The 20,511-nt window shown below is 39.7% G+C and overlaps 1 protein-coding gene across 14 annotated transcripts in view; it reads left to right on the top strand.

Moving 5' to 3' along the window:
• Positions 1–20,511, top strand: part of NCOR1 (nuclear receptor corepressor 1) — a 158,206-nt gene that overhangs the window by 22,740 nt on the left and 114,955 nt on the right. For all 14 annotated transcript variants that reach the window (XM_039227337.1, XM_039227336.1, XM_039227339.1 and 11 more), the window contains exons 2-4: positions 546–723; positions 9,058–9,182; positions 20,143–20,335. In XM_039227337.1, the coding sequence (XP_039083268.1) occupies positions 616–723; positions 9,058–9,182; positions 20,143–20,335 (426 nt within the window). In that variant the 5' untranslated portion in view covers positions 546–615. The remainder of the gene's footprint in view (positions 1–545; positions 724–9,057; positions 9,183–20,142; positions 20,336–20,511) is intronic.

The raw sequence follows: 20,511 nt of genomic DNA, 5'->3' as shown, positions 1-20,511 counted from the left end.
CTTGAAGTGATAAGTTCACTGTGTTCTTCCTTGAATGCTTTCTCATCCTCACTGTCGTCTTAGGCTGTTTTGAGGGCAGAATTATTTAATAAAGACAGTATTTCCTCTGCACGGACGCTTACCTTGTAAATAGTCTCGAATCTTTTTAACAATTGACTTTTCACAGCCCCAACATTTACAACCACGGATATTTATTTCTATAATATATAACATTTGATTCTCAGATATTTATCAAAAAAAAAAAGAATATGTAAATGAGCAGTTACAATGTGCCCAGTACCATGCTAAGATTTCATATACATCTTTTTACTTTAGATAGCTACTGATACTATTATTTGTGATATATTAAAGAACACCTTTTTAAGTGTACAGGAAAAGACCCATTAATATTTTTCAAACCTCAGTAACTTCTATTAAGTAAATACATGAGAGAAAGCTTTTACTGGTAATTGTGGTTTTATTTATGTAGCTATAGTTATAATTTATTAGAAGTGACACCTGGTGCTTTAGTTCTTATCAATTCTATTTTTTCCCATCCTGTTTAGGTGGTTTCCTAGAAACATGATTGTTTGTTGGACTTGATCTCACAGCCTGGTGAGGACTTCTTTACTGATAATGTCAAGTTCAGGTTATCCTCCCAACCAAGGAGCATTCAGCACAGAGCAAAGTCGCTATCCTCCTCACTCTGTTCAGTACACCTTTCCCAGCACGCGCCACCAGCAGGTAAGGATCTACTACTGTGTACTTGCCTAAGTTGTGTGTGTGTGTGTATGTGTGTGTGTGTGTGTTCTTTTTCCTATTTAATACATTTGTTGGTCGGAAACCAAATGCAATTATTATAACCATATATTTTAAATGGCATTCTCAAAGATGAGGAACCCAAGGTTGGGGATTGATTATCTTTGTCTTAGTTTGGCTTTATGCCAGATTACAGCTGGTGACCATGTTTCTCCCCCCCCCCCCCCCTTTGTAGGAGCTGTTGATAGAGAGATATCAGTTGTTTATGGTTTCCAGGTTAAGACCTATGTTTATTGCTTCAAGCTCTGGTTGAGCATTAAGCATGGCCAAATATCTTGGCCTGTCTTGAGCGATGGGCAGGATAGGGCCTGTACCTTCTTGAGAGCCTGATGGTAAGAAGATGAAAGAGTTGGTATGCGGATTAACTTGTGAAAAATAAAATATGAGGTGAAATTATTAGCTCAGAGCAGGCTGGGGACAGGAGTTAAGGTTTGTAGAAAAAGAGTAAGGGAAAGGGTGAAATGGTCATCTCAGAGAAAAAGCAAATTTGGGGGGCCTGGGTGTGGCTCAGTTGGTTAAGCATCCAACTCTTGATTTCGGCTCAGGTCATGATCTCACCGTTTGTGAAATTGAGCCCTGCTATTAGCACAGAACTGGCTTAGGATTCTCTCTCTCCTTCAAATCAATCAATCAATCAATCAGTATATTTATTTATAAATATATTTAATTTGACAAATATATATATTTTTTTTAAAGTCTTTTTTCTTTTAAATTTTATTTATTTATTTTAAGAGAGTGAGAGGGAGAGTGTGTGTGCCAGAGAGAGGCAGAGAGAGAGGGAGACAGAATCCCAAGCAGGCCTGATTTGTCAGCATAGAGCCCGACACAGGGTTTGTCAAGAGCTGTGAGATCATGACCTGAGCTGAAGTCAGACACTTAACCAACTGAGCCACCCAGGCGCCCCTCACTTTTTCAATGTTGAGTATGTTAGTGCCATATTTTTGTAGATGCCCTTTTTAAAAAAAAGTGTTTTTAATTTATTTATTTTGAGAGAGAGGGAGAGCATGCTCACGAGTGGGGGAAGGGCAGAGAGAGAGGGAGAGAGAATCCTAAGCAGACTCTGCATTGTCAGCACAGAGCCCAACATGGGGCTCTATCCCACAAACTGTGAGATTATGACCTGAGCTGAAGTCAAGAGTTGGACACTCAACTGATGGAGCCACCCAGGTGCCCCTGTAGATGTCCTTTTTCAGTTAAAGAAGTTACTTTCTGTTGCTAGATTGAGAATTTTCATCCTTACTGGGTATTGAAGTTTGGTTGCATTGTTTTCCCTTAACCCATCTTCTTTGAATACTGATTTCCTAGATTGCTGCTGCTTTGTTTTTATTAAAAAAATTTTTTTTAATGCTTATTTATTTTTGAGATAGAGACAGAGCATGAGTGGGGGAGGGGCAGAGAGAAAGGGAGACACAGAATCTGAAGGAGGCTCTGGGCTCTGAGCTGCCTGTCAGCACAGAGCCTGATGCGGGGCTTGAACCCACGAACCGTGAGATCATGACCTGAACTGAAGTCAGATGCTTACCGACTGAGCCACCCAGCCGCCCCTATTGCCTCATTTTCTTAACAGTTTTGTTGGTGAGCTTATCTTTATAATTTTTATGAAGTCCAATTTCTTCATTTTTACTTTTTATTTTTTTGCTTTCTAAAGTGTTACATTTGAGAAGTTTCTGCCAGACTCCAGATCACTAAGGTTTTCTCCTCTTATGTTTTTATAATCCTAGGGTTTTTTTAGTCTGTCACCTAGTTTGAATTAAATTCGGTTTATGGTGTGAGGTAACGGTTGAGGTTCTTGTTTTGCACATGGATAGTCAGTTCTTGAAACCGTTTGTTGAAAAGATTCTTCTTGAGGCACCTGGGTGGCTCAGTTGGTCTGACTCTTGATTTTGCTCACTGTTTGTGAGATGGAGTCTGGAGTTGGCTCTGAGCTGACAGGCAGAGCCTGCTTGAGGTTCTCTCTCTCTCTCTCTCTCTCTCTCTCTGTCTCTCTGACTCTCTGACTCTCTGTCCCTCCCCTACCTGCATGCACACTCTCACTGTCTGTCTCTTTCTCAATATAAATAAATTATATAAAAAAAATTCTTCTTTCTCCGCTGAATTGCTTTGGCACTTTCATTGAAAATCAGTTGATTAACCATGTGCAAGTGTATTTCTGATCTCTTGATACTGTTCTATTGATGTATTTTGAGTGTCTCTACCTCACATCTTTGTGATTTTCTGTGTAAACAAACATGCTGTTTTTAAAAATGTTTATTATTTTTCGAGAGAGAGAAAGAGCAGGGAAGAGACAGAGAGAGGGAGAGACAGAGTGTTGTCAGCACAGGGCCTGATGTGGGGCTTGAACTTTTGAATCATGAGGTCATGACCTGAGCTGAAACAAAGAGTCGGATGCTTTACCAACTGAGCCACCCAGGCGCCCCTCTAGGGTTTTGATTAGATTTGTATTGAGTCCGGGCTGCTGGGTGGCTCAGTCAGTTAAGCGTCTGACTTCGGCTCAGGTCACAATCTCACAGTTCATGGGTTTGAGCCCCGAATCGGGCTCTGTGCTGACAGCTCAGAGCCTGGAGCCTGCTTCGGATTCTGTGTCTCCCTCTCTCTGATCCTCCTCTGCTCATGCTCTGTCTCTCTCTGTCTCAATAATAAGTAAAACATAAAAAAAAATTAAAAAAGATTTGTACTGAGTATAGAGATAAATTTGGGAGGCAATTGACATTAGCTAACAACTTTGATTTTTCTGGCCCATGAACATGATGTAACTCTCCATCTATTTAGGTCTTCATTACCTTTCTCAGTAATGTTTTGTAGTTTTCAGTCACATGTCATGTACATCTTTGTCACGTTTGTTCCTAAATATTTCATACTTTTGATGCATTTGTAAATGCATTGCTTCTTTGAATTTAGTTTTCAGCTCATTGCAACTATGTATATTTGATTCTGTATCCTGCAACCTTACCTGTTACTTCTAGCTGCTTTTTAATAGATTCCACAAGATTTACTATGTTAGAAGATCTGTAATCTGAGTAGACAGTTTTGCTTGTACCTTTCCAAACTGGATGCCTGTCTCTTTCTTCCTTATACTGGCTTTAACTGCTAGTCTAGTGTTGAATAGAAGAGGTGAGAGACTTATTTCTGATCTTAAGAGGAAGGCTCTCCGTCTTTCACCATTAGGGATGTTGTTAGCAGCTGGTGACCACACTTCTCTTGAGGAGCATTGATTGAGTAATGTCTAGAATTGTCAAATCATTATGTGTACACTTGAATATAACATTGTGTGCTGATCATACTTCAATTAAAGAAAAGAATATTGTTAGCTTAGGAAGTGTTCCTCTTCCAGTATTTTCTTAGTATTAGTATATTTTTCTTCCTTAGAAATTTGATAGAATTTATCAGTGAAGTCATCGGGGCCTAGACTTTTCTTTGTGGGAAGAATTGAAATTGTGCATTCAGTTTCTTTAGTAGTTAAAACTCACATTCTTTATTTTTTGTTGAGTCAGTTTGGATAAGTTTTGTTGTTCAGTATATTAAATTATAATAAGATGTCATTATTCCCATTATCTTTTCAGTGTCTCAGATCCGGTGTGATGTCATTCCTCATGCTGATAAGTGTTTTTCCCTTCCTTTTTTATGAGTCTAGACTTCAGGTTTATCAATTTAATTGATTCTTTTCTGAGAATAACTAACTTTGGTTTCATCCATTTTCACTATTTTTTTTCTATTTTCTTGATTTCTGCTTATTGTTTTGTTCCTTCTCCAACTGACCACATATATAACATTTCTGGCATCTTTCACTCTTGTATACATTCAGGTTTCCTTTTGATAGTATTTTCTTTTCGTCTGAAGAACGTCATTTCTCTTACTACAGGTCTTTTGGCAGTGACTGCTCAGCTTTTATTTATCTGAAAAAGTTTATTTCAGTTTTATTTTATTTTATTTTTTTTTTAGAGAGAGTGAGAGTGTGTGAATGGGGAGAGGGACAGAGGGAGAGAAAGAAAATATTAAACAGGCTCCACGCTCAGCATGGAGCCTGCCGCAGGGCCCGATCCCACGACCCTGGGATCATGACCTGAGTGGATATCAAGAGAAGAGTCTGACGCCCAACTGACTGAGCCATCCGGGCGCCCCTCAGCTTTCTTTTCAAAGAATATTTTTACTGGATACAGAATTCTAAGTTGATGGTTTTCTTTTCTTTTTTTAAATGTTTATTTTTGAAAGAGACAGAGTACGAGTGGGGTAGGGACAGAGAGAGAGGGAGACAGGATCCAAGGTGGCCTCCACGCTGAGAGCAGAGAGCCTGATGTGGGGCCCCAGCTCACAAGCTGTGAGATCATGGCCTGAGCTGAAGGCAGAGGCTTCACCGACTGCGCTGGGCGCCCTGACGGTTATTTTCTTTTAGCACTTTAATAGATGTCATTTGTTGCGTTCTGGCTTGTATGGTTTCTGACCTTTGGTCATTCTTATCCTGATTTATATAGAAGTATTGTGGATTTATAATTTTCATAAGATTTGGCAGTTTTCAGACATTTCTTCAGATACGTTTTTCTGTTTACTTTCCCCCTAGTTTCTTTGAAACACAAGTTACTCATATTTCGTATTATCCTACAGGTTACTGGACCTCTATTCATTTTAGTTTTTCTGGTTTTTGTCAGTTTGCCTCATTTTATGATGACTTCATGTTTAGTTATTTTTTTTTTCCTTCTTCAGTTCCTACTAAGTGTTCATTTCATCCAGGGAGATATTCATTACAGACCCTGGATTTTTTATTTTTGAATGGAATATGAACAGTGTGAATTTTACACATTTTATTACTTTCTTTTGTTGTATTCTTTTAAAGAAAGTTGGATTCCTTCTGGTGGGCAGTTAATGTTACTTTTGAAGTTTATTATTAAGCTCTTTAAGGGCAAGTCTAGAGTAGTCTTTTTTTTTTTTTAAATACTCTTAAAAAATTTTTTTTAATGTTTTATTTATTTTTGAGAGAGAGAGAGACAGACAGACAGCATGAGCAGGGGAGGGTCAGAGAGAGAAGGAGGCACAGAATCTGAAGACAAGCTCCAGGCTCTGAGCTGTCAGCACAGAGCCCGACGTGGGGCTCGAACCCATGAACCGCGAGATATGACCTGAGCCAAAGTCGGAAGCTTAACCGACTGAACCACCCAGGTGTCCTGAGTAGTCTTTATTCTAGGTCTTATTTGTCCTCCTGGGGTATCTAGTGATTATTTCACGTATTCATTGACGTTTTTTCCCTTTGGCTGGAGGAAATTTGAATGAGTTCTGGCCCCGTGTAAGCTCTGGGAAATGTGTGTTTTATAGTTTCTCCTAACTGTTCTAAGAACAACCAGAATTGTTTAAGACTGGGCTGTGCTCTCCCCTGTGCATTTACAGATTGGAATCCAGCCAAAGACTTAGGAGAACCCAAATTCACATTTCAGGGAATCTTTCTCTCTTTAACTGTCTTCTCACAGAAAGTCTCCAGAAATCCTGTTCACGTGGCTTTACCAAGCTAGTATGGTTGCTTCTTCAGTGAACAAGAAAGCCTGGAGTACAGTAGGATTTCCCTCATTCGTATGATTTTTCTCCAAGATTGGGTCCTGTGCAGTCTACTTTCCAATGTCTGGAAACAGTCACTCCGTTTTGCCCAGGGTTTTGGCTGTTTACTGTGGGAGTGCAACTCTGGACAGTTACCTGCTCATAGCTGGAGCGCCAAGTGCACTGTTTGTTTTAGTTCACTCCTCGCTCTCAGTGTCTCCTGCTGGACACAGACTTCAGAAATGCTTTCAGAGAGGCTGTGCTTGGTAAATTTTCTGAGTTCCTGATTTCTGAAAGGTTCGTAGTCCCAAGATTTGAGAGGATTTGGTTCTTGAATTTGTAGGCTCGAGGTTCTTTTCCTCTGAACTTGGAATATGTTGTCTGTTTCCTGCTATGCAGTGTTGTTGACAAGAAGCCCGTTTCTATTCTGATCCTTGTTACTTGGTAGGTGATACTTTGTTTTAAATTTCTTATGATACCTAGTAAAATTTTCACTTCATTCCCACTTTTCTGAAAAAATATTTTTGATTGTGTCCTTCCAGTGTGATGGATTAATTTTTAAAATATGTCCAGCTTTTCTCTTAAGCCGATTTTAATCCAAGGGTTTTGTCTTTTTAACTTCTGAGAAATGCTGTTCTCTTATTTCTTGGAATATTGCCACTCACCGGCAGATATTGAATGTGGAACTTTTTACTCCAGCTGCCGTTAACTTTTCTTCTCTAATTTCTGTATCTTTGTGCTTCACTGTTGTTCTGAGAGAATTCCTCTGTTCTGTCTTCACTTTCACTTGCTCTTCACCTGTTCTGTTCTATTAATTTCACTCATCAATTTGGTAATTTCTTTGATTGCTATTTGATACCTTTTTTGAAGATCTCTTTTATACATTTATGTGTTTTGTGCTTTTACTTAGCCTTTTATCTATTTCTTTGTAAATTATTTTTTGATGAGTTTTGGTGCTTTGTAAATTTTTTATTATTTTTGTAAAATGTTTGTTTTTGAGAGAATGCATGGTTATAAGTGGGAGAAGGGCAGAGAGAGAGAGACACGGAGACAGAAGGTCTAAAGCACGCTCTTTGCTGACAGCATAGATCAGGGCTTGAACTTAAGAACCGTGAGATCATGACCTGAGCCGAAGTCAGATGCTTAACTGACTGGGCCATCCAGGTGGCCTGGTGCTTTTTTTTTTTTTTAAGTGGCTTTGACTTTTCTTCAGTGTTCAGTGTTTTTTGGTTATGTTTTCAACTTTGTGTCTAGTATTTTTTCTTATACTATGTAAGAATTATGTTTTACTATTATCTGCTTATAATGTCTGGACCTCTTATTTATTCAGTGTTTTAGTCTGGGCAGCTCACTTTTATCTGTTTTTGATTAAAAATTTTTTTTGTTGACATATAATTCCTATAACATAAAACCATTTTAATATGTACAATATCTTTGAGTAGATTCACAATTGTTGGGCATCCATTACTGTATCTAATTCCAGAACTTTTCTGTCACCTGAAATGAAACCTATACCTTATAGTAGTTAATCCCAATTCCCCACTTCCCTCCGTCCCCTGGCAGCCACTAATCTACTTTCTGTCTGTATTGATTTGTTTCTCATAGACATTTTATATAACTGGAATCACAAGACATGTGCCCTTTTGTGTCTGTTCGTATTTAACTTAGTATTACGTTTTCCAGGTTCATCTAGGTTGTAGCATATAGTTAGTACTTCAGTCTTTTTTATGATTATTCAATCAGAGACATACCATTTTATTGATCCATTCACGAGTCACTGGGCATTTGGATTCCTTCTACTTTTTGGCTATTGTGAAGAACACTGCTTTGAACATTAGTGTCCAAAGTTCTGTGTATATGTCCATATACCTTGTGTATATACCTAGGAGTGGAATTTCTGCGTTATTTGGCATTTCTGAGTATAAAATATCTGTTTATGATTGTTCGCATTAATAGACTACTTTTGAAAAGAAGCTTTTGTTTTTTTCACCGAAGACTTAAAAGTAGGAAAATAAACATAAAAGCACCCACCTAGAATGATGGAGACTGTTCCTCTGACCTAGCAGATGGAGTCTCTGGACCTCTGTCTCTTTGTAAATTTTCATAGATTTAACTAAATGGCTTTTGTGGCCCTGCCAGCTTACCGATTTTGAATTTGCAGGTGGAATGATTTCTAAGATTTCATATTGAACACATGAGTTTGAGATCTTACTATTTGAGTAATATGGAGTGGGAATTACTTGTAACGCATGTTACAGTAGAGTGAGGCAAATGGAGACTGAATACAAAATTTCATTTTGAATTCTTTTTTTTTTTTTTTAATGTTTTATTTATTTCTGTGTGAGAGAGAGAGTGCGAGTGCAAGCAGGGGAGGGTCAGAGAGAGAGGGAGATACAGAATCCGAAATAGGCTCCAGGCTCTGAGCTAGCTGTCAGCACAGAGCCCGATGCGGGGCTCGAACCCACGAACCGTGAGATCATGACCTAAGCCAAAGTCGGATGCTTAACCGACTGAGCCACCCAGACGCCCCCATTTTGAATTCTTCTGAATGATACTCAGTTAAAATGTCGATTTTTAGGTTTATGGGGAAGAAGTAGATCAGTGAAGGATCAAAATCATCATTGCTGCTTCCCCATACTTAGGAGCCCATAACTGCCTCAGTGCACTGATACTTGCTCTAATTTCATGATGCTCTTCATGTTTTGGCTAATGATTAATTTATGATTATTTCAACGCCAGGAATTTGCGGTCCCTGATTATCGTTCTTCTCATCTTGAAGTGAGCCAGGCGTCACAACTCTTGCAGCAGCAGCAGCTTCGCAGACGACCTTCCTTGCTCTCAGAATTTCACCCAGGCTCTGACAGGTGAGCGGGCTCTTTTGTGTTTCCATCTAGGACGCAACTTCTGCGGTGTGTGGATACTTGTTTCATAAACGTGCCATTAAATGTACTGTTACTTTTCCTTGATAATTTTATTAACCCAGTTGCGAGTGGTCGCTTATCATTTATATATTGAGCTCTTTTATGTTTGTTGATCTTTTGGAGTAGTTCTCATAATAGTAAAAAAAACTCCGCAAAATTGTTTCCGGAGCTCATGGCTGATGCTGTATAGTGGGAAGGCTGGTGGACTGGGTTTACACCCTGCTCACTTGCGGCCTTGGCCATGGGCGTAAACCTGCGTTCACAGTTTAGGCGGCATATGAGAAGCACCTTGGTCTTTAAACGTGACGCCCAAGCCCCATCTCGGAATAATCAAATCAGCTCCTGGGATCGGGCCGGGATCGGGTGTGTCTGAAGTTTCCCAGGTCCTTCTTGTTTGCACGTGGGTTACAAGTTATTGATTTAGATTCTTTAGACCTTACTTTTCTCACCTGTAATAATGAGAATAGTAATGAGATTGTTCCCAGAGGATGGTCTTTGATCAGGTAACGTTGGCCCTGTTCATGGTAGGCACTCACCTCTCCAGTGTCCTTACCGTCTCTGCTCTCTCTTACCGCATCTTCACTCTCAATCTAAAGAGTAAGAACTACTTTTTATTGAATCGCCTTTTTGCCGTCCTCATTTTAGCAATTTTATAAAGACCCTGATTTCCTGTTTTAAAGATATGTTTACTGTTTACGTTTTAAGATGATAAAAGGATTGGAGTTATTTGGCTGTGTTTAAAATTATTATAAAAGACATTTCTTGGTGAAGGTTGTGGAGGGAAATCAGATCACTGTCCTCCATAATATCGAGCAAGCATATAAAAATAGCCTTTTGAAAAATGGCCCAAAACCACCCTGTATAAAGCAGGAAAGACATACAGCCACTGCCATACACTCGGAAAAATGGCATTTAAGGAAGGAATTAGAAGAACCTTGCACCTGTGTTCCTACTTCTACTCTCAAAGAAGCAGTGTTGAAGATAGAAGGAGGGTCAGTAAAATCCTAGGATTTCTTGGAAATGCTCCCTAATTTGAGAAACTGTGAATGGTTGGGGTGTATTGTGAATTGTTTGCTTGGGAACATACCCCCCCACCCCCCACCCCCATCTTGCAGGAGGGGCAGGCACGGTGTGCCATTTTGCACAGTGATGAGCCGAAGCCTTCAGGACTGCTTTACGTGTCTGGCTTGTAGAGTGGCCCAGAGCCTCAGGAAGGCAACAGAGCCCCAGCCAGGTGTTCTTCTCCTTCGCCCCCTGTCCCTGTTCCCTCAGGCTGTAGAAAAGCATATAGAAGCCAACTCCAGTCCTCTGTCTGTAGACAAATGCCAGGCAAAGTGGAGATGAGCAAGGAAAATGCACATATCACCGTTCTACAGCGAAGACAAGGTCTGGGTAGGGCTGCACATGACGTCCCTGAGCAGGGGGGTAAGGAAGACATGGACGGGCCAAAGGTATTCCTGAAAGAGAAGATTAAAGAAAGCAGTACGGAGTGTCAAAAACAAAGAGCCCTGTGTGTAAGAAGTAAAAGAAAAAAACAACAAAAAAACTAGCCCCCTAAGTGCTATACACTGTAGGCAAACTTAAAATTAAAAAGAAGATATTTGAAAACAATACAAGACAGCCCAATTAGATCAAGTGAAAGATTGGACATTCCAGGCCCCCCAGGCCCGCCATTATAATTTCAATATATAAAATAAGAAAGAACAGGGAATAAAACAGGTGTGGCTAATAGTTAGACCTTTGTCATGCAAGAAAGTCCAGAGACCATCCGAGTGGATGTAGGAGAAAAGAATAAAAATTAAAAAGTTAAAGCAGTTATCAAGAGGTTGTGAGAACATGTATTTCTGAGGTGGAAGACCTGTCAAGGAAAGGGCGTAATATTGGTAATTTTAAAAGTACTTTTTTCTCTGTAAAGTGAAGGAAGAAGCCTATAGATTGATAGGACATACCTTGCCCCAGGGATCATGACACAGAATGATCAGTTATCAGGACAGAACTTGGTTCATTTATCAAAGTTCAAGGGTACGTAAAAGAATCAGGAAGCAAAAGAAATCCTTGACTGGGAGGAACAAGTCTGGCTTCAAGCAACTACAAGGATGGAAGATAGGGGAGCAGTAGCTACAAAGTTCTGAGAGAAAGAAATGAGATCTAAGAATATCATATACCACTCAAGTTTAAGGATAAAAGCAATAGGCAGACCGTCTTAGACATGGACACACTGATCATCTAAAACTTCTTGGAAGAATTTTAGGTGATAGAATCCAGCCAAAGAATGGAAGCCATGGTAAAAGGATTGTGGTAAGCCACACACACTTTTAGGTAAAAAGTCCACGTGAGACGCCTAGGTGAATTACGGTTCCATAACTGAACGTCCGTAACAAATCTTGACAAAGTGATAGTAATGTAACTATAGGATCTAGAGGTATTGTAGGTATTAGGAGAACGTTTGAGGGATGCACTTGAAGACTGTTTCTGGTGTAATCCGATACGTCTGAAATGGAAATGTTAGGTTAATAAAAAAAATTCCCATCTTAATGCTTTTCATAGTTTTCCCCTTACCCTTTAGCAATAATCTTTTAGGAACTAATTTCTTGTGGTAAAGGAGCGATTCCTTCCATTTTAAGCTTTAGTTCGTTTTATTTTTTTTCTCCTAATTCCTATATAAAAACAAACCAAATATTCTTCACCTAAAGTTTTGTTTTTGCCTGTATATCCACTACCCATATGTAAAACTAAAGTGATGTCTGGGTATGGGAGTCACCTAATTTTAGCATTGTTTCTATGTGGTAGGATTTGGGGCAGTTTGCTGCTTAGTTTTGTTCTGTATTCCTGGAATTTTTTTGGTTAGCAAATGTACGTCATTTTATAAGCCCTATTCTTAGAATATAAGAGTCCTTTCTGTTTGAATATCATCAATCGTGTTTTAAATTTCATTGCAAAAAATTAGTCCACGTAATTAGAGTATTTGGATATTTAGATAAAAAGATGAAGGGGCACTTGGATGGCTCAGTCGGTTGGGCATCCGACTTCGGCTCAGGTCAAGATCTCCCGGTTGGTGAGTTCGAGCCCCGCATCGGGCTCTGTGCTGATAGCTCAGAGCCTGGAGCCTATGTTGGATTCTGTGTCTCCCTCTCTCTCTCTTTGCACCTCCCCCGCTCGCACTCTGTGTGTGTCTCTCTCTTTCAAAAATAAATAAACATAAAAGCAAAAGATGCAGAACAGCTTGAGGTAGTTTTCAGATATTATGAAAGATTCACCGATATTCAGATAATTGGTTTTCCCTTGAGCAACAAAGAAGAAGTCAAATTATGCTTATACATTTGAAAATTTAGGTGAAATAAATTTCCATAGCTAGGAATAAATAAAATCAATTCATGTAATTCTCGATGAGTTTTGTGGGCCACCGTTTTTGAATAGCTATGAACTTTATGTTCCCCTTAATGAAAGTTATCTTTTCCTTAAAATTAAAATGATACGATATAGATACGTTACATTACAAAGCCCATTTAAAAACTTTAATTTGTTTTAAAGGCATTTAAAGATGGTACTAAGAGGTCATGGAAGTCCACGAAATATGAGAGCTTTTAAATTTAAAAGTCTACAGAGAGGGGTGCGTGGGTGGCTCAGTTGGTTAAGTGTCCGACTTTGGCTCAGGTCATGATCTCACAGTTTGTGGGTTTGAGCCCCACGTCGGGCTCTGTGCTAACAGCCAGCTCAGAGTCTGGAGCCTTTTTCAGATTCTGTGTCTCCCTCTCTCTCTGACACTCCCCTGCTCACGCTGTCTGTCTCTCTCAGAAATAAAATAAAACATTAAAAAAAAATTAAAAAGTCTACAGAGATTTTTTAGTATGAAAATCTGACGTTTGTTTTTATTTATATGCCTCATTTGTCCATTCGTCAGTTAATAGATATTTGAGTTTTCGCTTTTTGATTGTTATGAATAATGCTGCTAGGAATACTCATGCACAAATTTTTGTGTGACCGTGGATTTTCCTTTCTCTTGGGAATATGCCAGGAGTAGAATTGGTAGTTCTCTCTTTGCTGTTTGAGAAATTACTAGACGTTTCCAAAGTGGCTATACCTTGCCACTGGTGTTAGGTTTTAAATTAAAAAAAAAATTTTTTTTTAATTTATTTCTAGGAGAGAGAGAGAGAGAGAGACAGCATGAGCAGGGGAGGGTCAGAGAGAGAGGGAGTCACAGAATCTGAAACAGGCTCCAGGCTCCGAGCTGGCTGTCAGCACAGAGCCCGACGCAGGGCTCAAACCCACGAACCCCGAGATCATGACCTAAGCGAAAGTCGGACGCCCAACCGACTAAGCCACCCAGGCGCCCCCATGGTGTTAGGTTTTAAAAGGCAAATACATTCATTTAAAATGGAGATTTCATGCTTAACTCCACCAGGACTCCAATATAAAATTGTATTTGTTTTCACAAAGATGAAATGATAAATGACTTTGATAAATGTCATAGGCAGATTCACTAGAGGTAAAATGTAGTACTTGGAAGTTAACTTTTATAGGTTGAGGGGACAGCTGAGGACTGAAACCCTGCTTGGACAGTTTGCCAGGCCCTGCGTACCAGAGGGCTGCATTTGCTCCTGCACATCACACACGCAGTTTTCTCGCAGGCTGGCAGTGGCCCTGATTCTAAGTGCTGTGTTGAGGGGCTTGGCCTTTAACTCATGCTGGATGCTTGTGTCTGATACATTACCTCTGGTTGCACTGTGGTGGATGAATTTGAGGTGGATCGACCAGAAGCGGAGAGATCGTGTGAGAGTATGGGCATAAGATGGGACCCTGAAAGGGAGACGAGACAGGCTGGAGGAAGTTAGGAGGGAAGGCTAACGTCCCAGCAGCTGGCAAAGGTGAGGGAGGAGACCTGGACGAATCCTGACTTTCTAGCTTGTTGGTTTCATGGCCGCGACCCTGTGATAGGGATTAAGGAAAGAGCAACGAGGATAAGACCACCTGAGTTCGGTATGAATCAGGCTTAAGGTACCTGTGACACATCCAGCTGGAGATGTACCTGGCGCACTCGGGGGAGGATCTGGGTTTAAGGTCCAGATCGGTGCCTGTGATCCAGGGGAGGGTGGAAAATGAGAGGGCAGCAGTTCAAAGATGAACCCAGAGGGTCCCCAACATGTAAAGATGCTATGAGGCCGAAGCCTCTGAAGGAGAGAGAGAGAGAGGAAGGAAAAGGACTGAAATAGTGATCCTCAAACTTGTCATTTGCGTATTTCTCAAAAGAATTTTGAAAAGCTATATTGTACATTTTTAAGTTGACATTTAAAAGTTTCCTAAGTTTTAAAAGATGAATATAATTTGCCATATTGAAAGTATTGACATTTTAAAGCAAAACTGCTGCAATACATTTTTAAAATAATCTGACAGAATCTAAATACCATAGTGATTTGATACCATCATCCACTTAAAATGATACTATGTATGAGCAACCTTGTCTTTAACAAAACTTCTTTTTCTGTTCTTATTTTCTTGGAGCTCATGTGTTCATCTTTTTTCCAAAATTTATCCTAACGTGATTCGCTTTGTGATTATTCCAAGTCATTTATTGATCAACCTACCTTACTTCTTTTTTTTAAACTTTAGTTTTTAAAAAATTTTCATGTTTTTTATTTATTCCTGAGAGAGAGAGAGAGACAGCATGAGCAGGGGAGGGTCAGAGAGAGAGGGAGGCACAGAATCTGAAACAGGCTCCAGGCTCTGAGCTATCAGCACAGAGCCTGACGCGGGGCTTGAACCCACGAAATGTGAGATCATGACCTGAGCCGGAGTTGGACGCTTAATTGACTGAGCCACCCAGGCGCCCCAACCTACCTTACTTCTATTTAACAACAAAAATATGGAAAAGTATCTGTTTCTAGAAGATGCTCTATTTTAAGAAGCTTCTTTTTTTCCCCCCTTTTATTCTCAAGTTAGTTGACACACAGCGTAGTCTTGGCTTCAGGAATAGAACCCAGTGATTCATCTGTTACATATGACACCCAAGACTTGTCCCAAAAGGTGCCCTCCTTAATGCCCATCCCCCATCTAACCCATCCCCCCACCCACTTCCCTTATTCTCTGTATTTAAGAGACTCTTATGGTTCGTTTCCCTCTCTGTTTTGATCTTATTTTTGCTTCCCTTCCCCTATGTTCATCTGTTAAGTTTCTCAAATTCCACATATGAGTGAAATCATATGATACCTGTCTTTCTCTGGTTTATTTCACTTAGAATAATACCCTCCAGTTCCATTCTCATTGTTACAAATGGCAAGATTTCATTATTTTGTTTTGTTTTTTTAATTATTCACCAAGTAATATTCCATTGTATATATACCTCATCTTCTTCATCCATTCATCAGTTGATGGATATTTGTTTTTTTTTCTGTAATTTGGCTATTGTTGAGAGTGCTGCTATAAACATAGGGGTGTGTGTGATCCTTCGAATCAGCATTTTTGTACCCTTTGGATAAATACCTAGTAGTGCAATTGCTGGGTCTTAGAGTCATTCTATTTGTAATTTGTTGAAGAGCCTCCACACTCTTCCAGAACGGCTGCACCAGTTTGCCTTCTCACCAATAGTGCAAGAGGGTTCCTCTTCCTCCACATCCTTGCCAGCATCTGTTTAAAAAAAACTTCTGGGTTGAAATACTATAAGATTGATCAAAACAGCAGTCATTTAAGAAAGTGAGAAACAAATTGATCAAATATTAGTAAAGTTTCATGGAAATGTATCCATGCATTAATGAGATAGATGGTGGCTGTTTTCAAAATATTACTTATTGATAGAATGAAGGTAGCGTGTGCTCTGTTGTTAGTTTTTATTCTGATGAAGGTGCCATGACACCTTATTCACAAAAGTAATCTCTTATGAGGCATTTGCCCTCAATCACTTATTTATCCAAGATGAAAATGTTAGTTAACAATAAGTTCTTCCATTTTGTTGGAGGCAAAAATTTGGGAACTGTTAACTTGCCAAAGGATTTGTTTCATTGAGGCCCTTGGAGGCGTTGTTACTCTGGGGGCAGTGCTCCACTCTAAGGCCCAGGAAGGATGAGCCTTAAGCTTTTTGTGTGTGCAAAATGAGAGCCGGGCAATTGCGAGAGAGAGAGAGAGAGAGAGAGAGAGAGAGAGAAAAGCAGAGAAGGGAGAACCACAGCTTTGTTTTCCAGCAGGTCAGTTTAAGTAAAGACTCATCATTGCTGGAAGCCGACTGTTTTATACTGATCTGTGCTCGGATTCCCTGTGGGAAACTATTAGACCCTGACACCCAGGGATGATCATGTCCTGGAAACCAAGAGGTAGAAGAGTTTCAAGAAGGAAGGAGTAAGTAAAGTATAAGAGCCAGCAGATAGGTCAGCATATATCTAAAAATACTTGTTTGCTTTCAGTATTAGGAGGTCATTGCTGACTTTAGTGTGCGGTGAGTACTTGTAATAAAATGAAATAATGGGGCATGAAGTCCGAATCCAGTGAGTCGAGTGAATGGGAAAAGAGTTAACTGTTGAGAAAGAGCATAAATTATCCACTCAAGTGGTACTAAGTTTCTAAAAAAATTAGATGCTAGAATTTCCTGGGCTAGTCTTTATTAATAAGGATTCCAAGAATTAACTTGTATGTGATCTTTTTTACTGTGGTAAAATATGCGTAACTTAGATTTATCATTTTAACCGTTTTTAAATGTTCCAGTTTAGAGGCAGCAGGTGCACAGCAGGATTTTGTAACCGTCACCACTGTTTCCAGAGCCCTTTCATTACCCCAAAGAGAAGCCCTGTTCCCATTAGGCAGTAATTCCCCCTCCTCTCCTTCCCCCAGTCCCTGGCAGCCTCTAATCTACTGTCTCTCTCTCTACGCATTTGCGTGTTTGAATTACTTCATATAAATGGAGTCATACAGTAATTGTCCTTTTGTATCTGGCTTAATTCACTTAGCATAATGTTTTAAGGTTTATCCATACTGGCGCCTGTGTCAGAACTTTATTCCTTTCTGTGGCAGAATAATAATCTACGTAGTGGGCCATGTAGCACTGTACACCACCGTATGTAAATGTGGACGTACGTACCACAGTTGTTAATCCGTTTTACCTGCCAGCGGACATGGGCTGTTTCCACGTTTTGACTGTTGTGAATAATGCCGCTTGCACATGGGTGTGCAAGTATTTGTTTGAGTCTATTTGCACTACTTTGGTATCTGAGTCCCTGTTTTCAGTACTTTGAGATATATACCTTACATACGTAGGTAGAATTGCCGTGTCCTATGGTAATTCTGTGTGTAGCTTTTTGAAGAACTGCAAAAGCTTTCCACAGGAGCTGTCCACTTTTGTGCCCCAGCCTCCAATTTTTCTACATCTTTGTAAACACTCGTTATTTTTCTTTTTCTTTTTTTTTTTCCAAACAATTCTAGCCAAGCAATACCTCAATTCGGTTTTGATTTGTGTTGCCATAATGATGAATGATGTTGAGCATCTTTTCATGTGTTTGTTGGTCATTTGTATGTCTTCGGAGAAATGTCTGTTCACATCCTTTGCCCATTTTTCTTCTTTCTTTCTTCTTCTTCTTGAGTTGTCTTTTTATTGTTCGTTTGTGGGAAGGCCATTAATATTCTGGATATTAAAAGCTTATAAAATCATGGTTTGCAGATATTTTCTCCCTTTTCGTGGGTTTTCTTTTTACTGTCTTGATAGTATCCTTTGATGTACAAAAGTTTGAAGTTTTGATGAAGTCCAGTTTATCAGGTTTTTTTTTTTTTCTTCTGTTGCCTGGGCTTTTGGTGTGATATCCAAAAATTCATTGCAAAATCCAACATCGGGAAGATTTCTCCCTATGTTTTTTCCTAGGAGTTTTAGAGTTTTAGGTCTCATCATTTAAATCTGCAATCTGTTTTGAGTTGATTTTTGCAGGTGGTCTGTGTTAAGGGTCCAACCTCTTTTGCATGTGGGAATCCAGATTCCCCTGCACCATTTGTTGAAGAGCTTGTTCCTTCCTCTTTGAATGGTCTTGGCACACTTGTTAAAAGTCAGCTGATCGCTGATGTGAGAGTTAATTCTGGGCTTTCAGTTCTATTCCCTCGGCCTGTATGTTTACCTGTAAGGCAGTATGACATCTTGATTACTGTAGCTTCGTCGTAAGTTTTGAAATTGCGAAGTGTGAGTTCTTCTAACTTTGTATTTCTCCTCCAAAATTGTTTTGGCTCTTTGGGGGGGGGGCGTCCCTTGAGATTCCATATGAATTTTATGGTGGGTTTTTCTATTTCTCCAAAACACGCCACTGGGATTTTGATAAAGATTACACTGAATCCGTAGATAGCTTTGTATAGTATTGTCATCTTAACGATATTAAGCCTTGGGTACCTGAGCCTGGGCCGTCTTATCTTACTATTTAGGTTTTCCTTGGTTTCTTCCACGGTGTTTGTGGTTTTCACTGTGTAAGTCTGGGGCCTCCTTGGTCAAATTTATCCCTAGCTTTTATTCTTTTGGATGCTACTATAAATGGAATTATTTTCTTAATTTCATTTCAGATTGTTTATTGCTAATATATAGAAATACAATTGATTTTTGCCTGTTGAATTTGTATCCTGTCGCTTTGTGTTATTCATTTACTAGCTCTAACTTTTTTTTTTTTTTTGGTGGATTCTGTAGATTTTTCTACATATAGGATCATGTCATCTAAATAGAAATACTTTTATTTCTTCCTTTCAGATTTGGAGGCCTTCTATTTCTTTTTCTTGCCTAATACTGTGAGCTCCCAATACTGTATTAAATATGGGCGGCGAAAGCAGGCACCCTCACTTTGTTCCTAAGGCTTTCTGCTGCACTATTATTTGTGACATCATGGTGAATTTTAAAGTAATAGGATTTATGGCTTGAATGAGAGTTCAAATTTTTGAAATATAATAACTTTATAGACCTTGGGGTTTATTGCATCATCTCTTTTAAAAAGGAAACCCAGTGATACGTTTTCATTGAGAAATATTTTGTGAGATGTTCGTTTAAAGCTCGGCCACAAAGTCAAATGTTGCTTCTGTAAATACTTTGATACGAAAGGGAAAGTGAAACTAATGAACACCCACATGTAGTACTGTGTACAGTACCTCACTTAAAGGAATCAAAGATTCCTGACTTTCAAGACACTTATGTACTTGCAGAAACTAGACAGAATACGTATTTTAGGGGTCAGAACTTCAAAGCAACGTTACATTTCCAGTCAAGAGACTTGTCTTTAAACCTTAGTGATACTGCAAAACTCAAGTCATTTATATTTCCATGTACAATTGTTGGGAGATTTATTTCCTGCTTGTTTGTATCATTGGTTCAAAATGGTAGCTCTTCTGGTTTAGATCGTTCTAAAGTCAATTGGTATGCCATAGGCTTAAAAATTGTGTATTAGGGGTATTCTTCAGCAACTTTAAATTTTCTGCAAATGGAAATCTTTTGTTATGTCTTTCACTTCTTTCCCACTACCATTCTCACCTCCCCTGAAGAAACTTTTCTATTAGATTTAGAAGTTTAGGGGTGCCCGGGTGGCTCAGTTGGTTAAGCGTCCAACTTCAGTTCAAGTCGTGATCTCACAGTTTGTGAGTTCGAGCCCCGCGTCGGGCTCTGTGCTGACAGCTCAGAGCCTGGAACCTGCTTGGGATTCTGTGTCTTTCTCTCTTTCTCTTCCTCCCCTGTGCAAGAGAGAGACTCTCTGACTCACAAAAATAAGCACTAAAAATAATTTAATAAAAAAAAGAATTAGAACTTTAATAGCACTTTATATGTATTCTTCTGGGGTGCGGAGAGTGGGGCAGGGATTCACTTTAAGCATAATTTTCACATTTATTTCAAAGTCCAACCAGGGATGTTAGCAGGAAGTTGTACATCACCTAAAAAATTTCAAGTGTTTCTTTTCTTTTTATATGTTAGGCCTCAGGAGAGGAGAACTGGCTATGAACAGTTCCACCCAGGGCCGCCCCCAGTGGATCACGATTCCCTGGAGTCCAAGCGACCACGTCTGGAACAGGTTTCCGACTCCCACTTCCAGCGCGTCAGTGCTGCGGTCTTACCTTTAGTGCACACGCTGCCAGAAGGGCTGAGGTCTTCTGCAGACGCTAAGAAGGTACATGTTCGTTCTCTCACCCCGGGGGGTTGTTGGTCAGTACTGTGTACTTAGCCATCCTCAGGCACCGTGCCGAGAAGAGAATCCGATTGTGCCGGTCTCTAAAGGTTAGTGCTCATGGGAAAGTAAAAGTTGTGTTAAACAAAACTGAAAACCACAGACCAAGCGCTCCAGCC

The sequence above is a fragment of the Hyaena hyaena genome, unplaced genomic scaffold (genome assembly GCF_003009895.1).
Source record: "Hyaena hyaena isolate Hyena2069 unplaced genomic scaffold, ASM300989v1 scaffold_27, whole genome shotgun sequence".
NCBI classification, from domain to species: domain Eukaryota; kingdom Metazoa; phylum Chordata; class Mammalia; order Carnivora; family Hyaenidae; genus Hyaena; species Hyaena hyaena.
Note: the sequence above shows the minus strand (reverse complement) of the source record. Positions and strands in the feature narration are given on the sequence as shown.